At 38.8% G+C, this 24,317-nt stretch overlaps 5 protein-coding genes, 1 long non-coding RNA gene and 1 pseudogene across 10 annotated transcripts in view; 4 read left to right on the plus strand and 3 right to left on the minus strand.

Annotated features, from left to right (window-relative positions):
• LOC113682819 (uncharacterized) overlaps nucleotides 1-2,355 on the minus strand; it is a 29,583-nt gene extending 27,228 nt beyond the window's left edge. For both annotated transcript variants that reach the window (XM_089211372.1, XM_089211369.1), the window contains exons 1-3: nucleotides 2,238-2,355; nucleotides 1,682-1,752; nucleotides 122-232 (exon numbers count right to left, since the gene is read on the minus strand). In XM_089211372.1, the coding sequence (XP_089067498.1) occupies nucleotides 122-232; nucleotides 1,682-1,739 (169 nt within the window). In that variant the 5' untranslated portion in view covers nucleotides 1,740-1,752; nucleotides 2,238-2,355. The remainder of the gene's footprint in view (nucleotides 1-121; nucleotides 233-1,681; nucleotides 1,753-2,237) is intronic.
• Nucleotides 2,356-4,916: 2,561 nt separating this feature from the next.
• LOC113682820 (uncharacterized) lies at nucleotides 4,917-12,835 on the minus strand. 3 transcript variants are annotated; one of them, XM_089211349.1, is made up of 7 exons: nucleotides 12,676-12,769; nucleotides 12,200-12,265; nucleotides 11,326-12,023; nucleotides 9,578-9,803; nucleotides 7,142-7,426; nucleotides 6,147-6,337; nucleotides 4,917-5,864 (listed from the first exon to the last, which is right to left on the minus strand). In XM_089211349.1, exons 1-7 carry the CDS (start codon nucleotides 12,752-12,754, stop codon nucleotides 5,061-5,063), a joined length of 2,349 nt encoding a protein of 782 aa, XP_089067475.1. In that variant the 5' UTR covers nucleotides 12,755-12,769; the 3' UTR covers nucleotides 4,917-5,060. The 3 variants fall into 3 exon arrangements, with proteins under 3 accessions (XP_089067475.1, XP_027055803.2, XP_089067476.1); XM_027200002.2 differs by lacking the exon at nucleotides 12,200-12,265 and having other exon boundaries at nucleotides 12,676-12,835; XM_089211350.1 differs by lacking the exons at nucleotides 12,200-12,265; nucleotides 12,676-12,769 and adding an exon at nucleotides 12,096-12,179.
• Nucleotides 12,836-13,240: 405 nt separating this feature from the next.
• LOC149043120 (uncharacterized) lies at nucleotides 13,241-14,613 on the plus strand. The gene is made up of 3 exons (XR_016188165.1): nucleotides 13,241-13,482; nucleotides 13,957-14,047; nucleotides 14,308-14,613. It is a non-coding gene; the product is annotated as an uncharacterized LOC149043120 (long non-coding RNA).
• Nucleotides 14,614-16,186: 1,573 nt separating this feature from the next.
• Nucleotides 16,187-17,037, plus strand: LOC149043121 (uncharacterized; annotated as a pseudogene).
• Nucleotides 17,009-24,317, minus strand: part of LOC113682824 (DNA helicase MCM8) — an 80,021-nt gene continuing 72,712 nt past the window's right edge. For both annotated transcript variants that reach the window (XM_089211344.1, XM_089211341.1), the window contains exons 32-33: nucleotides 18,008-18,097; nucleotides 17,009-17,465 (exon numbers count right to left, since the gene is read on the minus strand). In XM_089211344.1, coding sequence (XP_089067470.1) covers nucleotides 17,349-17,465; nucleotides 18,008-18,097 — 207 coding nt within the window. In that variant the 3' untranslated portion in view covers nucleotides 17,009-17,348. The remainder of the gene's footprint in view (nucleotides 17,466-18,007; nucleotides 18,098-24,317) is intronic.
• Nucleotides 20,410-21,129, plus strand: LOC149043122 (uncharacterized). Its single transcript, XM_089211384.1, has one exon. It carries the CDS (start codon nucleotides 20,533-20,535, stop codon nucleotides 20,941-20,943), a length of 411 nt encoding a protein of 136 aa, XP_089067510.1. The 5' UTR covers nucleotides 20,410-20,532; the 3' UTR covers nucleotides 20,944-21,129.
• Nucleotides 22,083-22,803, plus strand: LOC113682823 (uncharacterized). Its single transcript, XM_027200004.2, has one exon. The coding sequence runs from the start codon at nucleotides 22,207-22,209 to the stop codon at nucleotides 22,615-22,617; it is 411 nt and encodes a 136-aa protein (XP_027055805.2). The 5' UTR covers nucleotides 22,083-22,206; the 3' UTR covers nucleotides 22,618-22,803.

Raw genomic sequence — 24,317 nt, forward strand, 5'->3', positions numbered from 1 at the left:
ATATTTTTGAATAAAAACAGTATGATTGAAAAGTCAGGGAATGCCCATTGGTGTATATAAATTGGCAGCAGAATCAAAATGTAAGCACAAGAAAGAGAGAAAAAAAGCATGACATGCATACCTGGACAGACTCCGCAACTTTTGGGGCAATTGAATAGCATGTACTTTGGATTTTTTCCGCATTCACCGTTAAATGCCCAGGATTTACAATGTACGTTCTTATCCTCGCAAGCTGACGGAAAAAAGTAAAGCAATATACATGTAAGTACATCGCTTAATCCTATCAGACTTCATCAACATTTCTGTTTAAGTCTCATTCCCCTTAATTCAGGATCTCTTCATGCCTGGTCACCAGTGCAGCCAGACCGTTTTTTTTTCCTTCTTTCGCCTCCCCACTGGTTCTTTGTGAATTAATTCCTATGTAAGTCGTTTCAGTGAGAAGAGCTGTAATTTTTTGTATTTTAGGCGGTAAGACAGCCGCAGTGCAATGGCTGCCGACCCTAACGACTATAAAATACCCAAAGCAACAAAGAAAAAAAAAACTTAAAATACCGCCAAGGTGAGGAGGCACCCCCATACGGGGCCGGCCCACCAAATTCGGCGGGGAGTCGTGTGTTTTGAGCGAAAAAGATCGTCAAGTGATCAAAACAACACCGGCCAGATTATGGTCACGTGCTCGGCAACGACTTGTAGAAACCGATCATAATTCATTCTTACCATCAGAACAGTCACGATTGCATAGAAAAATAACAAAACGAAACGACTATAACGAAAAGACCGAAATTGACGTAAACGAAAGAAATTATGCTGTAAATTAACATTTCTTTTATGTCATGGGTGAAGTGTGGACATCTTGTATTCTGCAGCATACACCTTTATTGATATCTGACGGGCTATACCAGCAACTAAACTACTCGCTACATCTAGTTACAAGCTCGGCTTTTATAGGTACGGTTGAGGATCTAGAACGTTCCGTAACATTACAATAGATTCTATTTATATATTGATTCAGGGATGACACAGCTACTTCTAAAACATTCTGGAAGATCACACAACAATGGGTTCATGTTTCCGTGGGATTTCCAATTTCCATGTCAACAGCTCTCTCTGTCACTCACAAACACTTCGTGATTCTCGCTGCTCCTCGTTATGTTTAGCGGATGGACGATTCGAAGATCCTTCAAATTTGCGACTAATTACGAGGAGTTCACGCCAATTTGCATATCCCAAAGTCCCCACAACAACTCGTTTCTGCGCTATCGCGTATCCACGAGTTAAAAATAAATAAGGAATAACATATTTTCAAACTTTAAGACTAGGCCTAGTTAAAAATTAGCCAGGTACCATAAAAAAACAACAAGAAAAAAAATAGCTTCCAGCAGTTCCAGAAGTTCTCATATTAATTGTGATGCAACACAACAGCGATGCTAACTGAGCGTAATTGTGACATTTTCCGAGCATTAAGAAATAAACTAATGATGTAAAATATCGAGCATAATGTGGCGAACCCTAGCCTTGGTCACCGAGCTGATTAAAATTTCCTAGATCACACCCCACCATTCTCCAATGTAGAAAGTTTTCATGGGGTAAGGAGCTGTAACCAACCAACTCCAGCTCACAATCTCTCCTCCTTCGCATTCAGATTCACTTGAAAGAATTTTAAGTTTCGTTCTGCACTTACCAGCCGCCACAGACAATGCACAGCTCACGAAAATCAACAAAATGACCAAGTTTCTCATGTTTAGCAAATCCCTACAGAGAGACAAAAATAAGATAGAATTTATAATTTCATTCAATTCAAACATTACGTTACATCCGAGGATCGGGTTTGGTTAAATCAACCATAAGTAATGGTGATTGAGTATAAAAAAGTACGAAGCTAAAAAAAAAACAAAAAGTAATGAAGAATGACATATTTGAGTGGAAGCCCAACTAAGTCTGTAATCAGAGGAGTGATAAACGAAATGAACGACTTACTGAAGCAGTATCGGGCGTGAATGGCAGAAGAAGTGAATTCATCAAATTCAGATAATCTTGAAATTCTCAAGTAAGGTAATAACTGTTTTTTTCTTACAGCAGATTTTGTTCTAAGAGTTTCCCTCGCGGTTTCTTCGAGGATTATGTGGTAAAGGTTTTACATACGAAACAGGGTGAAGGTCAGGATTTTTGGATTTTATGTGGTCTCTGTTTTTATAAACTTGAATCAGCTTTGCATCCTAAGACGATCCATAACCTACCTTGAGTGTTTTCTGTCTCAATTCTCCGGGAAGGACACTTCTAATAAACGATTGTCGTTTTGCTCTTGAGTTTTATACAAACCAAAACCAGAACACACTGTCAATCAAATATAATCCCAAGGGAATCGGTAAAGGAAGTTATGAGATCAATACAATTAAAAAAAACAAGGCGTTTAAAGAAAAAAAAAAAAAAAAAACAAGACTGTTGAAGACGGAAATTGATTAAAGCCGTATAGGAATTAGTTCGAAGAAAAATACAATTCAGATATCTATAAAGCATGGGTAATTTTTTTTTCCAAACAGTGTAATAATTGATTTACTTAGCGTTACTGAACAAGTGTAGTTATACTAAAAAGTTATATCAACGTTTATTATCTGGAATATTTAATGTATTTAATTACTATATTGATTATTTTCGAAGCCTCCCACTCAGAAGCGATACTATACTTATTCCTTATCTGGTCTCATATTAAATTACAATATCTATCAACCAATCAGAGGTGATACCTGTGCTTATAGAAGCAGATATGTAACGAATTTAAGAAAATGAATGACACTTTTAAAATTAAAAAACATGTTTCCACAGTTTTTTGTCATCTTCAGTTCTATGTGCTCATATTTCTCTGCCTATGTCGTGGATGATATTGTCAAAAGATCTGAATAGAAGCAGATATGTAACGAGTTTAAGAAAATGAACGACACTTTTAAAATTAAACAACATATATAATTCCACAGTTCTTCTGTCATCTTCAGTTCTATGTGCTCATATTTTTCTGCTATGTCGTGGATGATATTGTCAAAAGATCTGGATAGAAGCAAATATGTAACGAGTTTAAGAAAATGTACGACACTTTTAAAATTAAACAACATATATATTTCCACAGTTCTTCTGTCATCTTCAGTTCTATGTGCTCATATTTCTCTGCTATGTCGTGGATGATATTACCAAAAGATCTGGATAGAAGCAGATATGTAACGAATTCAAGAAAATGAACGACACTTTTAAAATCAAAAAACGTTTCCACAGTTCTTCTGTCATCTTTAGTTCTATGTAATCATATCATCCACGACATAGCAGAGAAATATGAGCGTATAGAACTGAAGATGACAGAAGAACCGTCGAAACGGGTTTTTTTTATTTTAAAAGTGTCGTTCATTTCAAGAAATATATTTAAGGTGGCTCTATAGAGTACTTTACAAGGCTTTGGATATCACATATGCATAAATAATTTCTCCCTTGGCAAATGTTTATCACATTGCACTCGGTAGGAGGTCAGTAATAAAAACCTACAGCCTTGGACTACTATGGACGACTCTTTCAGAACCTAAATGTTGTTGCTATGGCAATTACTGATAAAAATTCATGGCTTGTTTTTGAGTAATTATTTTTTTTCTTCAAATAACAGCCCCTAGTCAGAGCAGTAGACGAAGGGCTAACGCTCGAAACGTCAGCTTTTAAACTCTTTACGATGGCCAATTTACGTTATCAACCCAGTTGATAATACTAAATTACCCTGTTATACTCTCCCACCGACGCAGCATTACAGTTTCTTCAGAAACTTACCCCCTTTATTCATTTGAAAAATTACTTAGCCACGAATGAAAAATTACACGTCAAAATGTCTTCACAAGTTAAAGACTCTCCAAGTTTACTGTTTGCAATCCTCGTTCCTTTGTAAATCATTATTATCCCTTTTTTTGGTTGACAAAGGAAAGAGAGTGTAGAGTAAGGAGAGTGAAGTTATGTGATATCTCAACACGGCTGAAAATGACTCACAACCACAACCTACTAGTGACAAAAACGCATCTTTCGTGCGACAAATTTATCTCAAGACTTTATTTCAAAATGAATCCATAAATAATCACGTGTATAGTGAAGACATGTTTAAGTCAACCACTATTTTATGACCGCCTAACTCAGGAAGAGAATACTTTATCTTAGTCCTCAATTCTGTTTCTGCACTTTAGATCATAATACAACAAAGATTAAATATGTAGACCCCTAGGCCATTATGATGAAAAAGTATCACAAAAAGTTTCCGGTTCTAGGTGTCACAGCTGAAGGGGTTTAAGCCTTTTTCTTTAACTTCAAATAAAAAATTACCCTGCCAAAAATTTAACCCAGGATCTAATAAAAATTAGTGCACCTACGTAGCCGAAAAATGGGCACGTCCATTAATGGATTCACATCCCCATCTCTCGGTGGATTTGATTCAACCTCCTCCCCCCCCCCGCCCTCACCCCACCCCCTATAACAGAGAGAGAAAATAAATTCTGAAAATCAAAATATTCCGTCACTTTCCTTCCTCTGACATTAGAATTCTTGATCGTTCTTTGAATCGATATGTATTATTACGTCGTAGATTCGAATTAAACTTTGGTATAAATGTTGGCTCCCTTCTAAATCTTCGTTTGCAGTAAAGGGAGATGTGATGAAAAGAAACATTCACGCATGTTTGAGATGAAAACTTGCCAAACTTGACCGCTACCATCCTCCCAGAGTGAAGGGCTAACGCTTAAACTTACCCCCCCCCCTCCCCATCCCCTATTTAAACGCGCGATGGCTTATTAAATAGCTCAGCCCAGTTCCTCTTCTTTCTAACACTAAATAAGTGAAACAAACCAAATCCCCAACGACGAAACATGACTTCTTGCTAGTAGAGAAAGCCAACACTTAAATAACTATGGAGGAATTATTCTATTAGCGCATACACCTGAGGAACATGGTTCACTGTGATTCTAATTTACGACAACTTTTGTTTCAGGAGCTTTCAGAAAAAAAAGGGTTCGTTCACAAGGTTGAGCGAATTTCGGGTGGCAGCATCAATATTGCACACCTTCGACTTCCCCTTTGTTATCAACTGCATTATATTTGACCCAGTCTCTGGCAATTGGGGCATTAAGCATTTCGTCGGTGAATCCAAATGCATCACACAGTGCAGTGGCCTGCGGTGCCACTTCTCGACACAGGTCAGCAGCTGCCTTCCCAACTTTAGCCCCAGTCCACGTGGACATCAGCCCCGAGGTGGTGAAGTAGCCGAGATCCTTCTTGATGACTGACATCTGATAGAGATGATGAAGTTTCTGGAGAACTGGTTGCAGACCAGGGTCAGCTTTGTCAAGAGCTTTGCCAAAACATTCACTGATGAGTCGTTCACCATACGCACGAGCAGCAGCTTGGACAAGATCCTGTTCCATGTACATCCAGGTGTCAAATCTTCCCTCCTTCCCAGCCTTCATCATCTTCATTCCAAGGCTCAAAAATAGATCTTTCTCTCGTGACTCTAAAAGCGCCTGCAAGTATTTCGGGTTGTTGAGATTGGCCCAACCGAAGATCCGGGTCACAGCCTTCGGCACATAGCTGGCCGCTACCTCCAACATGGATGGCTTGAGACTCATCAGCCTTTCTGAAGCCACCTTCTGCATCAGGACTGAGTTGTCCCCTTCGGCTGTCATGGAGGAATGCGAACCAGCGATACCACTGCCAAACTTGTTACAGGACAGATACCCTTGGCCCCCACACCTCTCGCGGGAAATGGCAGCTGTTTCAGCAACATGCCAGCCAGTTATAGCCTTTATAACACAACACATAATCACCACATCCGCATTCTCAGATCCATCAGCTGCCTATGAAGGAAATGGAATGATAAGATCTTAAACAAAGCTGTATCAGGACCTCGCTGAGCCTCTGTTGCTCACAGTTTTCCTCGAGCTTTACTCTCGCAAAACTGTTCACTCGTTGGAACAGATAAGCGTATTTTCAAGATACCAAACGGAGGCTATAGTTCGGATATCCCATATGCAACTTCCGAGAGTGGAATAATAACATTGTTCACTAAAGGACAAAAATACACGTAATGTTCCAATCATTCTTTGCTAGACACAAGACGTTTTGCAAGGCCACAGTACCTGAAAAGCCCAGCGATCTTTTATATATTGCAGTGCAAAATCCATGGCGTAAGTAGCAGCCAGAAGTGGCACCAGAGCGTTCTGTTGGAGCTGATACTTGAGAATGGGTGTGTCAGATTTGCCATCAGGACCCACTGTAAGGCGAGTTGCTGAGTAGCGGATAGCAATGGCAAGACAAGCTTTGGCTGCTCCTTAAAACATAATAAGACATACCGCTATTTCCTGTGCTTGTTCTTTACAGTGGGTAGAAGAACATCATATAAAATAAAGAAGTGCACATCTATGAAGGCTGCAACTAGCATACAATTCTTTAGCTTGGATGTGTGTGGTGCAAAAGTCCAGAACAGAGTGTATGGGTGTAGACAACTAAACTCTGAGCCTACAAAGCCCATTCAAGTCAAGGCAACACTAAATTCCAGATGTTACAGATAAACCTTCCCCTCTGGAGAGGATGCCGATTCTTTGCAAGGTTACCTCCCCAAAATTTCATCAGGCTTCCCTGACAATTCACTACTCATTTATACTCCTGGGTGAAGAGATGCACTCTGAAGGAGAGTGCTTTGCAAAAGAACACAACACGATGGCTCTGCAAGGTCTTGAAACTGGATTTTTTCGACCTGGAATCCAGTGCACTAACCATTAGAACAACATATCTCCCACAAGTGGTTCTGTAGTGTTTATCAAATTTAGTTCAAATTGGATGTTTGCAAATGTCACATCTTAAGAAAAAACACAAAAGCAGTTATAGAGATCAGTGAAAGGAGGGGGGGAGGGGGGGGGGGTAATGCTGATTAGTGAACCAGGCCCAAACAGTTCGAAGGTTAGATAACACTATCCACCGGATAAATTGCTGTACAGCAGACAATGCTAAAGATTTTGCAATTGCTTATCCACCACATTGCAATTTATCTCTTGGATAGCATTATCCATCCATTATACAACTGGGCCCAGAGCTTTAGTACTTGGGATATAGTAAGCCACCCAATAAACAGTACCTTGTGACATGCTGGCTATACACAGACGGCCTGAGAGAAGCTGGTCTGCTACAGTCAAGAAACGTTTCCGAATACTTCCTTCTATGTTTGTCTTGTATGTTCCATCCTCTTCAACATCAGAATACAAGTTGAGCAGGTTTTCTCTGGGTACACGGACATTGCTAAAGAAGAACTTAGCATTGTCCACTCCATTCAGACCCATTTTATGTCCCATGTCATGGATCTGAACTCCAGGCATCACATTAAGGTTTTTGTCTCTGATGGGAACCAGCACACCATGGATACCTGAAATAATCAATTTTGTCGGAATATGATTTGTAACATGACTCAAGTACAGTGCACACTGTGATGATATCTAGAGGTAAAGATGAGACATCCATCACTAACAGGAACAAGGGGCTTGAGCTTCCAGAGATATGAATCCATATTCTCATTGAAGGGTCACTCTGAGCAATTGATTACACGCACATAGTTTTATGCTGTGTAACCACTCATTCCGACTGATGAAAGCTGAGCTATTCAGTTGGAATATTTTCCAAGAGAAACCAATAACACTTCAGTCAGTTTCTTCTCCATTATGTCTTTGGAATGTGAAACGAACACTTTTGCTTTTACAATCTCATTAGTCAATGGGTTGTTTAACCCTTTAACTCTCAGAAGTGATTAACATGAAACTTTCCCCTAAAATATCCATACATTATTCAGCAAACAGGTAATGAGAATACTCGAACTTATCAGGTAGAAGCTGTTATCTTGATCTAGCACCAGGCTCTCATACCTAATTAACAAGGAAATGTGTAGCAGCTAGAGGAGAGAATTAACAATCAGATTTTGGGAGTTTAAGGGTTAAATGAGAGCATGTAACTGTAAACACAGGCAATGTTTACAATTTGTACATGTGCATCAGAAATATGTTATAAAAGCATTAGAGGCATGTTTACATGCTTGCATAGCCTCAGCTCACAAATGTAAGATGGATAGGAAATCTCCAAAGTTATGAAAACTCAAGATACATTCTCATTTTAATAATTGTTAATCTTTCAAACCCTTAGTGACTGGCCTCCAATTTTTTCTTACAGTATCACCATTAAATCAAATACAAAGGTTATATAAGAATAAAGGAAATGATAACCAATTTATGAAGATCTTGATTGTGAAAAAAGTTCTCCTTATCAGTACCATAGGAAAATTTGACAGGGCAGTATGGAAAATATGAATTTGTACAAGATAAATACCAAAAATGGAGGTATTAATCCATATACATCCCGAGGGCTGTAGGGCTGAGAGATGTATATGGATTAATACCTCTGTTCAAGGTATTTATCTGACTAAGGGATCTTTAAATAACAATCCTTCCTTCAAGGGGCCAAACACAGGCTAATTAGTACAGTCACACTTTCATTGGATCAAAGCAGATACCATGAAAGCAACCTGATGTGTGCGTTTCTCACACAACTGTGAAAAGTTGTTGCGAATTCCTCTGTGACAAGTGCTAAACTTTTTATACTTTGATATTTTAGCGAGTCCACAAGGGACTTAGCATTGCATTTTCTTTGTTTTTTGCTATGTTTGATATTTTGTTTTTGTTCTTGTTTACTAGTTTTTCAATAAACGTGTACAAATGTTTTCCAACAACTCATTTCTCTGTTTTTGTGCTGTCATTATGGACAGCATGTATAACAACAAGGAGCTTTTTCTTACTCAAAATAGTTTTTCAGAAGAAATATTACAACAAGATTTTAGTATTGATTCTATTTTAGACAGCCTAGTAGATAGTGATGAGCCTGCTCCACAAAATTCATGAGCAAAAGAATTAAAACAAGTAGTGACTAAGGAATACATCAAGGATGGACAGACTGACCCATCAAATTGCCCAGAAGTAGTAAGGAAGATTTTGGTCGTTAACAATGAAGAACTTGAGAAGAGGAAGGAATCTCATATACCACCAAATACAAGAATAAATACATTGTGGGCAGTGGGCAGTTCATACTTGGTCTGAATAAGCAGTGGAGTGAAACAGAATGATCGCAACCAGTCTCAAATACTGCCAAATACAAGAATAAATACATTGTGGGCAGTTCATACTTTGTCTGAATAAGCAGAAGAGTGAAATGGAATGATTGCAACCAAAGGAGGGATTTATAAAGATAAACTCCTGAAACGAGGGATTTACATAGAAAAATCCCTCATTTAAAATCATATTCAATTCAACAGCCCTGCTCTTCTCTGAGATATTATCAAGCCCTCCCCGGACTTTCAGTTTGTTAGTATTCAACAGGGTTGTAGGTCAAATAAAGATTGTTCAATAACAAAAGAAAAGGTGTGAATCATGAAATAATAATGGTTAAGAGCCCTGAATACAAACTCTAGCTTTCACAACTGAAAAGTGAGAGTACAAAATATCTATTCATTGAATTAACCTTGGCATTTTCCTACCTTGATTGACGCCATCAATATAAAGCTGAGAGAAGACAATGACATGATGGGCATGGCAAGCACCATTGGTGATCCAATATTTCTGTGCCAGTGCATTTGGTGTGTTGACAATGAACTCCTTGGTCTCCTTGTCATATGTGGCTGTTGTCTCCATCTGTACTGCATTGTTTCCGTATCCAAGTTCTGTCAGACCAAAACAGCCCACATCTTCCAATGAATCAATACCCTTGGTTTATCAAAAAGAAAAGAGAGGCCTTGCCATCAGTTCTTAAGTCAAAAAAACCTTTTTACCACAATTGGCAGTAATGTTGCAATCTGCTTGGAAAATTTCCCACTGTTGAAAAGAGTACAGACAACCTTACCCATGTTAATATGTCACACAATACCTTTGTCACCTCTTAAACATGGATGACTTGGAAATTTTGACATAGATGTTGTAGTAAATTAAAAAAGTCAACTGTGGTATAGCCTGGTGTGTACTCTCACAGACAACAATATTTGTCATCACTGTGGTCAAAGCTACAGCCAAGTGAGTCCAACATGACAAATGAAGAATACTGCTGTTGCTAAGAGCACAGATGCATGCAGATTGATGCAATAAAAATCTTAAGCAAATTGCTAATCATTTTACAACAACTATAGAAATCCATGGTCGCTTGCCAGTTCAGAGGCATGGTAATCTTTCCTTCATTTTTAGTCAATTAACAGTCATATTCATCACGTAGATGAATACATCATTTACAAATATGTATATGTAATCACATGAGGCCAAGTACTATTAAGGATTAATTGCACGAGAGTTTTCAAAATTTTCCAAAATTGCCCGAGTCGCGACGAGGGCAATTTGGAAAATTTTGAAAACTCAAGTGCAATTAATCCTTAATAGTACGAGGTCTCATGGGATTACTTGTTTATCAATAAAGGGCAAAATTTATACGAAGGAAAATCACGCGCCCAGTCTATTTTTAACAAATTTCAAGATAACGAACAGTTGCTATGCAACGGATTAGCCAATCATTAACAGGTAATCATGCCCTCTCTTGATTACTAAAAATGCCCTCGATTAAGAAAAAATGCCCTCTCTTTCAACCAATCAGCGCTCAGTAATTTTGCCCTTTATTGATAAACAATAAGAAACATTAACCTTTTAACTCCCATGAGTGACCAAGAGAGAGTTTCTCCTTACAATATCAATACAATAACAACCAGATAAGTGATGAGAATAAAAAAAAAATGTCAATTTGGGGATAATTAGTTGAACCAATAGTAAATTTCCAGAACAAATATTGTATGGTTAACAATAAGGAGAATTACAAATTTGATCTGGAGTTAAAGGGTTAAACTCATAGAGAGGGTAAAAAAAGCTTACTTTCTGAAAAGGCAAAGGTGTTGTTATAAGTGGAAACAAAAATACCCTAAGAGTGACCAGTGTCTAATTTCTCCTTACAATATTTCTGCTTAATCATTTATGAAAACCATGAGAATAAAGGAAATGATCACCAAATGAATTCTCCTAGTCAGAGCCAAAGGATATGTACAGAGAAGATTAGGGGGAAAATAGATGCTAATGTTAAAGTGTAAGGCGTAAAAGATTACGGAGGAAATAGAAGCTGTTGATAAGATGCCAGGCATATAAGATTACGTAAGATTACGGAGAATATAGAAGCTGATATTAATTAGGATGTAAGGCTTATAAGACCAAATAGCAATACTCTGACTAAATCGAAAAACGAGTAAAAAGTTCCTACCTCTAATAGTTTGTCATGGTGTCTTTCTGTGCCCAGCTTCAACACAGTACCACCAAACAAGTTAAACTGGACCGTCATTTTGGTAGCCATTGCCGCATCTACTACGGCGGCCATTTCGTGGGCTGCAAAGATCCAGTGAGGGTTGCTTTTGAAGTCTAACACGGAAATAAATCCTTGGTTACAGAGTGTCTTCAGTCTCTTCAAGGCTAAGTCTCTCTCTTCGTCCAAGGAAATGTTGTATTTTGGGGTCATCAAAGGATCCTCAGAAAAGATTTTGCGAAATTTCGCTCTCTTGTCGTGGTTATCGTGATCCAACAGATGGGTCATTTTCGCCACATCAAAGGATGGTTTACCCCATACATCACGGAGTTTTTGTGGATCAAACCGGGCTGCAGAACATGAAAATGGACGAGTGTTTTCCGAATCCTGATATTGTATCCCTTTCGTCATGGCCGCACTCGTCGATCGAGTTGAGGGTGAATAAAAATATTTTCCAAAGCCAGATCTAGAGACATACCTCGGCAATCCCCTCAGGGCATTAAATCCGGCCGAAAACATTGCTAAAATGGACAAAATGAAAGCTTTTAGAACTGTAATAACAAGTACATAGTTCACATCTCTATCCCTTCCATCGTCGCTGTGTCGTGTCTTCGTGTGCAAACCATTAGATTGGTTTCCAGTCTCCTCGCCATCCAGATCTGGTAAAACGAACAAATCAAAACTTATGAAGACACGAGTTATGTTTTTCACGAGCGTAAGGTATTGCTTACCGCATATATTTGCACTTCTAAATAACTTGCGTATTTAAGGGAAACCAGAGTGATACAGTCAAACCGTTATTATAAAGAACATTTAGATGGGGAGGGGTAGGTACCATAAAAAGAATTCGACACGTTCCTGCTCCTCTCCCACCTGTCACGTCCCTGTCTGCTCGCCATGCCTACACTTGACGAAAAGATACCAAACCAAAATTTTCTACTTGTTTATTCTCCACAGTAACGCTGTTATTAAAATTCCGTCGCCAGATCGAAGATTTTGGCAGCTTGCCCCGATAGCAAGTAGCCGATTGACCGCGAACTTCACGGGTCAGCGCTTATCTGCTTGACGTGAACTCGTGTTGAAGGAAGGATAAGATATAGTTTCGGTTGACCAAATAGCCAAATATATCAGTGCCGGCTTGGTTTTTTTTTAAATGAAGCAAATAAAAACGGTCCAAGGGCGATTTGAAGTAAGAACTACCAATTTGAAATATTTACATTAAGGAACACCTGGCACCAGCGCCATCTAAAATCGAAAGATTGTGCAATTTTTTGTCGCTAGATTTTGCTATAAAATGTTTCGTAATCGTACCTTTCACTCCGGGATTTTCTTCCTTCTCCTCCATAGACGACTCTGTTGCAGTAGCGTTCGTTCTCCTACTCCTAATCATCTTAAGATCGACGAAAGGCTTCTTAAATTGCTTCTCAATTCTAACTACTTGCGCAACTTGACATTGCGTGACAGTTTTATGACCTTACCGGAAACGATTTTCTCACGTGACGGAAGTGAACCTACCGCGATTACTGAGATAATTTCTTGATTCCTCATTCTCAACGATAGATAAACAGGTATATTTTTGGATAAAAAACAAACAAACAAACAAATAAATATATGATAGGAAAAGTGTGTATATCAACATACAGAATCAAATAAATGAACTAAGAAAATTAAAGGGCATGTAAACCCAAAAATACATGTTTTTCTTATACTATGTAAAAAGTGGCGTAGAAAATGAATTTGAAATTAGTTTTGTCCAATTCGACTTATTTTAGGAGAAAATCGGCATTATCAACTGAAATTCCATTTCCGGTAAAAACAATAGCGAGAAGTCGTGACGTAAGCGGTGGAACCAAAATATTGCGCAACACATCTTCCCCAGTAGAACTGGTGTGGGAGTTCGTGTAAGTAGCGGTAGTTCGGAAGATGTTTTTTCAGAAGGTAGCGACTCGAATGCCTTAAGCTTAGTACATGACAGCGCTGGGGATAATCCAGAATCTTTAGGAGAGTCTGGGCCACGTCCTTGACAATATGAGCCGCGTAGGGTTCACCGAAGCGATCCGCACGAAGACAGTACAGAACATGTCGACAGCGATGCGACAGTCTCGGAAACTCAGACTGGTATTTAATTTACTTTGTGATTTATTTGTATTTAACATGAAAATGCAATACAGCGAGGGTACAATCTAAAGGAATGCAACAGAATTTTTTTAAACTTGAGCTTCTGAGAGTGTTTTATATAAAATTATCAAAGGTGCGAGTGTGGAACTTGTCAACCAATGCCGAAAACTCATGAATGTGTTTGTTGTACGGAAATCGGGCAATTGTGGCAAAATGGCCTGAAACCCAGATAAGTTGTATCACTGAGCATCCAGGTTTTCAGTCAATTTGCCTCGATTTCTGGGTGCTGGAGACGGCCAAGTACGCTTACAGGCAGCAGTAAAGCACAGATAATCACACCAGAAACGACTAAGCTAAATATTTTCTGTTTCATCTGTTTTGTTACATTTTGAGATCGATTTACTTGAGTTGTTTCTGCCATTGATTTAATAATACAATACTAGAGCTAGTTGTTTTTCGCTTCTTTCCTGGCAGGAAATTTCGCTAAATTGCCTACAGATAGCTTGTTCGTTGGTGTTGGGGATATCTCAGCAAACACTTTAGGGTCGCTGTGCTATCTTGTGCGGTAAACAATATCCTTCATCTCAGAAGCATTTCCATCGATAAAACAAGTTGTATCATGTGCATTTCCTTGTGTGGCCTTCATAATTATCCAACCCTGTTTGTGTTTGCTTCGATTTGCATTATTGAAAAGATAGTTTTGCAAGCTGAAATCAGGATCTTTTAAGTTGTACTCAAAATGATGAATATTGTCCTACTGACCTTTGAATGTATTTTCACTGCTGTGAAAACCGTGACACAAATTCTTCTGCTGTTTCTCTGCAGGGTTTCTCAAAGGAAGCACTAAGTGGGGCTGGCATGGATTTTCTTATAGAACATAAGGGTTGATTATGGGATCCTGTATAGAATTCTTTGTATAGAACCGACAAAATTCCAGATCACGTTATAACACACTGATATCAACGAATTCTCTTTCTTCGATACGTGTTTCGACAGGCAAAGGTTCAGACATGTCAGTGTCTTTTACGGGCTCAGCGCTGGCTCCCAAACAACTGACTTCCCCATAATCTTTCATTAAATGAGAAAAAAGATGTTTTTAGAGAACCAATAAAGCTATTGTTGTTTAATTAACGAAACGTTCTCATGTAAATCGATTTTGTACTTTCTCTGTTGACCTCTAACTTTTGAAGAGCTCAACTTCTTTCTCAGTTTGGTCAGCCACTTCCGAATCCTCGTCGTCTGCCGACTGTATGGGTCGTTTTTCGTCTTCCGAATAATTTGCTTCTGGTGAGGCCTGAATCGTCGGTACAGCACCAGGAATAAAAATGACTGCTACAAACAACAGAACGTTCGAACGGCTCGACGAAATCGGCTATTTTCACTTGAACAAATTTCACAAATTGTCGCTTCAAATTTGCGTCATTTGGAAATATTTGCATTGTATGCCCAGTTTTGTTTGAATCAGTACAAAACTGGACGGCTCAACGCTTCACCATTACGAAAAAATTGATTATATTGAAGCAAACTGTACGTAAAAAAATCATGACGAGACCAGCAAACAACGGCTGTAGAAAAGACTCCTTCGTGCCTCACGCGATTATAAAACGAGACTTTGGAGGATCCACCCGTGACGTCACAGGAAAGATGGCGCCATTCAAGATGGCGAATGTTTCGAATTTGGAAGGGCTTTTACAAAGTGAAAATGGACTTTTGAGAAAAAACGAATGGTACCTTTGGTGTACTTGATATATTTACTAAACATCCATGTGAAAAGAAAATGAACGTTTTTTGGGTTTACATGCCCTTTAACTTTCTTTCGCAAACATCGATGGAGCAAAAGAAAAATATATGGAACGATACGATTATTTTTTTTGTTACAAGACAACGAGGACAAAGTCGCGGATTACCTTTAAGACTACGGCTTTGTTTTAGAATAATATGGGGTTCGACGGAAATCTCTCCAAAAGTTTAAGGAGTTTACTCTTTTGACCCGTTCTTACGGCGGCCCACAACTGTTCCGGCAAAAAAAATAACCTCGCGGCAAAAGAAATAACTTCGCAGCGAAAGAAATAATCTCGCGGCGAAAGAAAAAACCTCACGACAAAAAGGTCCGAAAAGACTCACGGCAAAAAGAAAAGGGTCACGGCAAAAGAAAAAACTTCACGGCAAAAAGAATAACCTCACTTAGATAATTCTAAGGTATTTTTAATAAACGGAAGATGTCGCTGGTTGGAGTAGCAATCTTCTCTTCTGCATTCGTTTTAGCGATATACCAGCTTAAACATTGCGATATTACTTAAACGACAACAATGATGAATAGACTCCTTCCATACCCACAACAGTAACTCTAAACCAATTTAGCTAACCTGCGAAGGGAATGAAACCCAGTTATTTACAATTTTTGATTCATTTGCAGGTAGCCCCGATGTTTTTCTAGTTTACTGTAACATGGCCAATAATCGTCTTGTGAGTGGACATCGCAAGGGTGTTCTCAAGTTGTGTTGTAACGTCAAATGGATGCTTTAACCAAGTGGAGAAATTTTCTACGACCCTTTCCCCTCGGTGTTGGCTTTCGTTATTATGATTAAATTAGAAGAGGCGTTTTGAACGGCTGTACAAGCGATCATATTCCCTCATGAGATTCTGTTGGCAAGCTACAGGTTACGGTCAGGAGTGTTAAAAAAAGGACCCCCGGTCATAAAAAAACGCACACTTGGGTGAAAAGATAAGTGTTCCTGTTAAGCAAAGCACAGATATTGCTGCCGCTGAGGTTGAGAACATGAAGAAGTAGGCGGATACAATTGAGATGTCTCTCAATTTTACCAAAACATGGGAAATGTGCATACACGGCAAAACTACCAAGTTATCCCCTTCAGAATTACCAGGAATAAAAGGAAGCCATGGTTAAAACTATTAGGAATCACATTTCAGGAAGATACCACGAACTGGGACATCCATATCGACGATATGCTATCCAAAGCCAGTAGTCGAATGTACATTCTAAGGGTATGCCAAACCTATGGATCTTCCAAAGATCAACTTAATAATTTGTTTAACTCGCTTGTCATGTCCGTATTCTTGTATGGGATTGAAGTTTGGGGTGCAGCTTACCAGCGACAATATCTAGACAGAATCGACTGGTTTCTCAAGAAGGCCTTCAACTATACTTGACTAAATTAAAGATAGGGACTCTAAGCTTTGTAAGAACGTAATCAGTGATGATCATGTACTTCATGATTTTCTACCCCTAAAGAGACGTGTGCCCCGTGAGTCAAGCATGACTTTATATTACCTAGAGTTAAAACCGAACGCTTCAAGCATTGTTTCCTTAAGAGATGCCTCTTCAATTAAATTCACCGTATATAAGGAACTTCATAACATTACATGTTGCAATGCAACAAGTTTTACATGTTCTTAAATATACTCATAATTTTATATATAATATATTGTAAAATTACGCGTTATTGTAAAATTACGCGTTTGTTGTTTCTGATTTATTGAAGACAGATTATTATTATTATTATTATTTTTATTATTAAAAGAATGGAAACATGATTTTTTTGGAAGCGCTTTCGGCCATTAAATCTTAATCCGTGATTTCATTTAGTCTTTGTACTTTTTAGAGGGGTTTGTTACTGTGGTACTGTAGGAAAAAAACACGGCTGTATCATAGAAACTAACCAAATAGTTCAGTTCTTCTGCACGAGTGTAACTTAACTTGAGGACCTAAGGAACCAAATTTTTATTTTAACGTAGAAAGCTTTCGTCCGAATATCCTCAGTGATATAGCTCTAGTATTTTCATACGGTCTTGCCCTTTTCCAGGACACAATCTCCATCAAACATCCCCAGTAGCTTACTTATCAATTACAGGCAGTTCGAGGTCTGCAGCTGGTAGACTCTCGGTCCCTTCTTCAGAAGAAACCCTTGGTTGTTTAGGGAGAAAACAAAGTCGTCGAAATTACGAATCTGCAGTCGTAGATCCTATCACAAGTAAATATGAAAAAAAGGTGCTTTTCAGACTGAAACTTTTTTTAAATGAGATCCCTCTGAATGGATCATTCAAGAAGAAGTGACTGGCAAACCAGGCACTTCGGGCACACACTAAATGATTGCGAAACTTCGGGAGCAGCCATATTTAAGAAATAGTACTCTTAACTTGAACTTTGTTACACCAGATTTAATGGGTGGAAAAAGGTGAAGAACAAAAACACCTTTTTGAACTTATTTGCCAGCTTAAATTTCTAATATCATCGAGAACCCAACGACTTTTGGAATGTAATCTCTTAAGTGCTGATATGAAATATTTTAATGTTAATTATAGAAAGGAGTGCCAGCATTTGATACATTAGAATCAATGAAAAAGTGTGCACAATTTGCTCACGTGAGGAACATACAGGAAAAGATATCCCAGATAAATAACACCCATATGAGAAGCCAATCTACTCTCTCTCCAATTGCATTCATTTGTTAGAAAATTAAGCATTTTACAGGCAAGTTCGTCTAAAGAAAAGCGTTCCAGTTACCTTCGCTATCCTCCTCATTTGTTCAACGGTGAAAAGTGAGTTGTATTCCCTCTCTGAAATGCGACTTAGCTCTGCAACGAAGCGTTTTGACTACAAGATAAAAAGAATTCAGCAATCACGGACTTCAACTCCTTATTAACAAACTGAGACAAAGTCTCCCAAATAAAACCATAACAGGAATGATTCAAAAGACCCATGAGGCGAATAAAACCATTATTGAGTACCTGCCTCACCGCAAAGAATGGCGTTTGCTCTACCCTTGGTGGCCTAAAATGGAGTTTTCCATGCGAATTCGATGCTTGTGTGTTAAAAAAGAGATTTTATAAGCGAACGAAGGAAAAATGAACGCAGTAAGCTCTTCAATTAACTCATGTTATACCTGAGTGACTCAAGCTGCCTTGTAGTGATAGGGGTACTATCCACACTGTGATGCTGTTGTCTTAAGTCCAAATAAAAATTCTACAGAAGAAACACAACTAAATCAGCGATAAATTAATCCGAAAACAAAAAAAAAAAAGATTAAAACCTCGAAAAGATTTTAGCCCGTACTTCCTAGATATCCGTTGTCACTACTTTAGTTAGGCTACAAAGCCACCTTAAATCTCTTTCTAGTCTTTACCTTCCACAACTGCCCTGATTAAGATTTAGCTGTGAAGATCACTGTTCATCCCTTTCCATATAAAGGTCAAACATTATTTGTTTCATGAGTTCTTTGCGATCAAAACCATTACTTTAACTGCAAAAAGAATTGAAAACTTCGTACGAGGCTAATATATGCTTCTAGCAAAAACTTATAGACAAAGCAAATAAAACAAAGGATTTTGCATATTTATGCACGTAACTCTACACATATACCACAAATGCATAGAATCTTGGCCAGCATCAACAAAATTTGATACAAGCTTTTTAGTTTTAGCTTTGTCGCTGAGACAATTCCTTCAGAAAGCTGATACATCGCACAACCCACCAGTCACTTGCAACAGACGTCGCTTAGTTCATTCTGTAAATCAACACACTGGACCAAAGTTCTCACCAGTCTCGAAAAGTTTACGACTTTGTATCTTTCTCCCATATAAACGCGACAGCTCCCTTACAAAAAAGACTGAAAAATCTTTTAATGGTGGCACTGCGATGTTAGGTAACTAAGGCTTAACTGTTCAATTATTACGTTGTATTACCTACAACTGATATGAAATTTCCCAAATGAAAAAGAAAAAAGACAAAACGTTTGGGCCACCGTCATGTGACAGTGAATATTTCACCTGTAAGACTTCTACTGCTGCAGGAGTTAGTTTAGGATATATAGATCCTGGCGTAACCCACGTGCTGTAACGCAACTAACCCAAATCAATGACATCATGGTTTTCACAGTTGTATTTGTTAGAGAAATGTTTCGTAAGCATTGTGGTGGTTTCTTTGATGCCCTTTGCAATAAATTCCAAACATTAACTCAAAAGGTACCGAAGTAGAGAGCAAACATTGCAGACTGAGTATGCCTTTTGAAAGTAATTCCATAATAGACAAACTCAAAATGCAAATTATGTTAGGAATTTGACAATAATAAGTCAGGCCAAGGAGTTAAAGTGTCCACTGATAAAAACGCTAACTTTTCTCTGGTTTTTCTCATTGTTCACATCGACGCTGTTTTTGATTTAGTTCCTCATTTCGAGACCGAAAGCTTCTTCGGTCGTTTTGATGCAAATTTAACTCAAAGGACCTCTTGACTCGCATACAAATTTGGTTAGTAACTCGTGCAGTAAGAGATGCCTCTTATGTAGGTAGTAAACCTAGAAATGGATAACTCGCTAAAATGGGTTCTTTTTGACATAGTAAGCGGGCAGATAACAAGCGCTGCACTGTGGAAGTAAGGTGAGGTTTTTTTTTGGAGAATTTGACCATATTTTTTTTTCATTCCTCAGAGCGGTCGTAAATATTCCCTGACAAACTCTTATAATATCGCCATGACTCTTATTTCGCAAGATGATCATTTCACAGCGAAAAATGGGTTCGTTAGAAAGCGGTCAGATAACAAGCGATACACTGTGGAAGTAAGGTGAAGTATTTTTTTGGAGAGTTTGACCATATTGTTTTTCATTCCCAAGAGCGGTCGTAAACATTTCCAGACAAACTCTTATAATATCGCCACGACTCTTATTTCGCAAGATGATCATTTCACAGCTGAAGCTTGGGCCACCCGTGGTCCCCTACGCAATTAGTTGATTTGATGTATCTTCGATCAAATACCGCAAACCACGTGGATGAAACCTCAGTGGTTGTCATCATGACAGTTTGGGAGTTGTCTTGTCATACAAAACGGTCCAATCGGTTGATTCCACCTCACCAAAGACCCACATTTCCCTTTGATTGAAAACCGTAAACCACGTGGATAAAACCTCGTTGGCTGTCATTACGATTGTATGGGAGTTTTCTTTTCAAATAAAACAGCCTCTCCCCAGTTTAGTTTTGCACATCGATATTATTCCTAGTCTAAGAAAGCTCTGTGCAAGCCTCAGGCCAACGAAAATATGCAGTGTGACTGGGTGCCCATACAAACTGCTTCCCTAGGCAAACTTCCAGGATATCACGAATCTGAGATTACCTATTCGTTCGATCTCCCTGAAATTCCAGCCGAAGCAAAAGAGGTCCTCGTTTATACATTCATGACTACGATCGGAGAGGGCCCCTTTGAGCGAGGCTACTACGAGATTTTCACGAGCGGCGGTGGCAATGATTTCAAGCAGTACATGAACGTAGCCACTGGCGATGGCGTCAACATTGTCAACTCCATCAACGCGTGGTTTCCTGTCAAGGATAAGAGGGAGTTGAAAGTGAAGTTGTATCACCCTACGAGTCTGAAAAGTAAGAAAAAGCACATTGCAGGCAAGCTGGAACCTCGAGATTGGAGCGATGTGTACATCATCGGTTACAGAATCTGAAGTTCAACTGGACTCTAGCACTTTCTGGTGGAGCACCATGCCTTTGACATTTAGCACGCAGACATATTTTAAGTGCACATTTAAGGAGAGAAAATAACTAGGCTTTTCAATTTTTTTGTTGTAGATTTTGAAATGTTTGTCAAGGGTTAAATTAAGCTTATTAAAGAACGCCAATGTAGGAGTAAATGTGTTTTCAAATTTGTATGATCTTTCACAAAGGAGGACAAACCGTAATTATCGAAGCGAAGACTGGTTAGTTGGATACCTTAGTTGATATCCCTAGCTCCATCTCTTGTGGTCAAGCTATGACCGATGTTGCATGGATGATGGTAAATTAAGACCTCTTAAAACTTGACAAGGTGGGAACTGATCCACGACTTACTAACCAAATTTGCATGCGACTCAAGAGGTCCTTTCAGGTATATTTACATTAAAATGACCGAAGACCGAAGAAGCTTTCGGTCTCGAAATGCACAACTTCATCAAAAGCAGCGTCGATGTGAACAATGAGAAACCAAGAGTTTGGCGCATGCCATTTGTGTTCGGTTTTTGCTAATTTGCTACAATTCATATGTTGCAGGTTTAAGAACCCTGCGGTTGAACTGGACTATTTTGTCATTTTGATTCACATTTACCTCATAGGACCTCTTGACTCGCATGCAAATTAGGTTGGTAACTCGTGCAGTAAGAGATGCCCTCTTATGTAGGTAGTAAACCTTGAAATGGATAACTCGCTAAAATGGGTTCTTTAGAAAGCGGTCAGATAACAAGCGATACACTTTGGAAGTAAGGTGAAGTATTTTTTTGGAGAATTTGACCATATTGTTTTTCATTCCTAAGAGCGGTCGTAAACATTTCCAGACAAACTCTTATAATATCGCCATGAATCTTATTTCGCAAGATGATCATTTCACAACTGGAGCTTGGGCCACCTGTGGTTCCCTACGCAATTAGTTGATTTGATGTATCTTTGATCAAACACCGCAAACCACGTGGATGAAACCTCAGTGGTTGTCATCATGACAGTTTGGGAGTTGTCTTGTTATACAAAACGGTCCAATCGGTTGATTCCACCTCACCAAAGACCCACATTTCCCTTTGATTGAACACCGTAAACCACGTGGATAAAACCTCATTGGCTATCACTACGATTGTATGGGAGTTTCCTTTTCAAATAAAACAGCCTCTCCCCAGTTTCGTTTTGCACATCGATATTATTCCTAGTCTAAGAAAGCTCTGTGCAAGCCTCAGGCCAACGAAAATATGCAGTGTGACTGGGTGCCCATACAAACTGCTTCCCTAGGCAAACTTCCAGGATATCACGAATCTGAGATTACCTATTCGTTCGATCTCCCTGAAATTCCAGCCGAAGCAAAAGAGGTCCTCGTTTATACATTCATGACTACGTTCGGAGAGGGCCCCTTTGAGCGAGGCTACTACGAGATTTTCACGAGCGGCGGTGGCAATGATTTCAAGCAGTACATGAACGTAGCCACTGGCGATGGCGTCAACATTGTCAACTCCATCAACGCGTGGTTTCCTGTCAAGGATAAGAGGGAGTTGAAAGTGAAGTTGTATCACCCTACGAGTCTGAAAAGTAAGAAAAAGCACATTGCAGGCAAGCTGGAACCTCGAGATTGGAGCGATGTGTACATCATCGGTTACAGAATCTGAAGTTCAACTGGACTCTAGCACTTTCTGGTGGAGCACCATGCCTTTGACATTTAGCACGCAGACATATTTTTAGTGCACATTTAAGGAGAGAACATAGCTAGGTTTTTCAAGTTTTGTTTTATAGATTTTGAAATATTTGTCAAGAGGTAAATTAAGCTTATTAAAGAACGCCAATGTAGGAGTAAATGTGTTTTCAAATTTGTATGATCTTTCACAAAGGAGGACAAACCGTAATAATTGAAGCGAAGACTGCTTACTCGGATACCTTGGCTGACATCCCTAGCTCCATCTCTTGTGGTTAAGTCATGACAAAATGTTGCATGGATGATGGTAAATTAAGACCTCTTAAATCCCGACAAGGTGGGAACTGATGCACGACTTACTAAAAAAATTTGCATTCGGGTCAAAAGGTCCTTTGAGGTAAATTTGCATCAAAACCACCGAATAAGCTTTCGGTCTCGAAATGCACAACTTTATTAAAAGCAGCGTCGATGTGAACAATGAGAAAACGAGAGTCCGACACATGCCATTTGTGTTCGGTTTTTGCCAGTTTCCTACAATTCATATGTTGCAGGTTTAAGAACCATGTAGTTGAACTAGACTATTTTAATGTTTTGCTGGAACACAATGCTTTTGAAGCTTTTTGAAATCTAGTGTGTCGCAACTATCGCTCCATTTAACAAACACCACCTTGGGCTATTTGTATTCAACAAATGGCTAAAGATTGCAGGGATGATGATCAATTGAAATATTTAGGATAGTCACTATTATTGATCAAATTTACCTTTGTCATTCCAAAAGTCTTCAGTTTTAATTTCATAAGTCAGTGAGTCTGTCTGTGAATAATGATTATACTTTTTTCCATACTTTTGTTCAATATAATTATAATGAAAATCATACATGTGAGTCTTAATTAGATCCAGAATACACAACTCCCAAACTGTCGACAAATGTTTAATCTTCCAAGGTCAGTTGGCCAGCATGCTCACTCTGCCTACTAGAAGAGTAATGGTGTAATAATGATGCATGAAAGGGTGTTTTATTTGAAAAGAAAACTCCCATACAATCGTAATGACAGCTAAAGAGGTTTTATTCATGTGGTTGACGGTTGTCGATCAAAGGAAAATGCGGGTCTTTCCTGACGTGGAATCAACTGATTATCTTGACCGATTTGTATGACAAGACAACTCCCAAACTGTCCTAACAACAGCCAATGAGGTTTTATCCACGTGGTTTGCGGTTTTTGATTACAGATACATCAAATCAACAATCGCAGATAACTCTCAAAGAGAGCATGCAGTGAATGACACCCATCTAATGGAACACTGAGCAAGGGCAAAGGCTTCTTTTTCTTTGGGCAAGGAATAAACAGAAAAACATCGTTCAAATTAAAATCAGTTCACCTATGATTAGAGTAGTAGATCCCGATCAAAGATTTGCTCGTTACTCGGTGGCATCTTTAAGGACTTATCAACTTTTTACTCTTCTAGTATAATTCTTATGAAGCATATTCAGTTTGTCGCTTATGATTTTAGCGATCTATTTATATATAGCATTCACCTAAGACATTAATTCAAAATCGTGAATCATCCAAACGGACTGCTGATATTTCTTCCGTTTGATATGTCTCCTCAAAATACATATCAGATTCTCCGGTAGCCTTGACTTCGGTAGAGCTCATAGGATTCGCTAAGCTCTTG

This window comes from Pocillopora damicornis, chromosome 7 (assembly GCF_964200805.1).
Source record: "Pocillopora damicornis chromosome 7, jaPocDami1.2, whole genome shotgun sequence".
Taxonomy (NCBI): Eukaryota; Metazoa; Cnidaria; class Anthozoa; order Scleractinia; family Pocilloporidae; genus Pocillopora; species Pocillopora damicornis.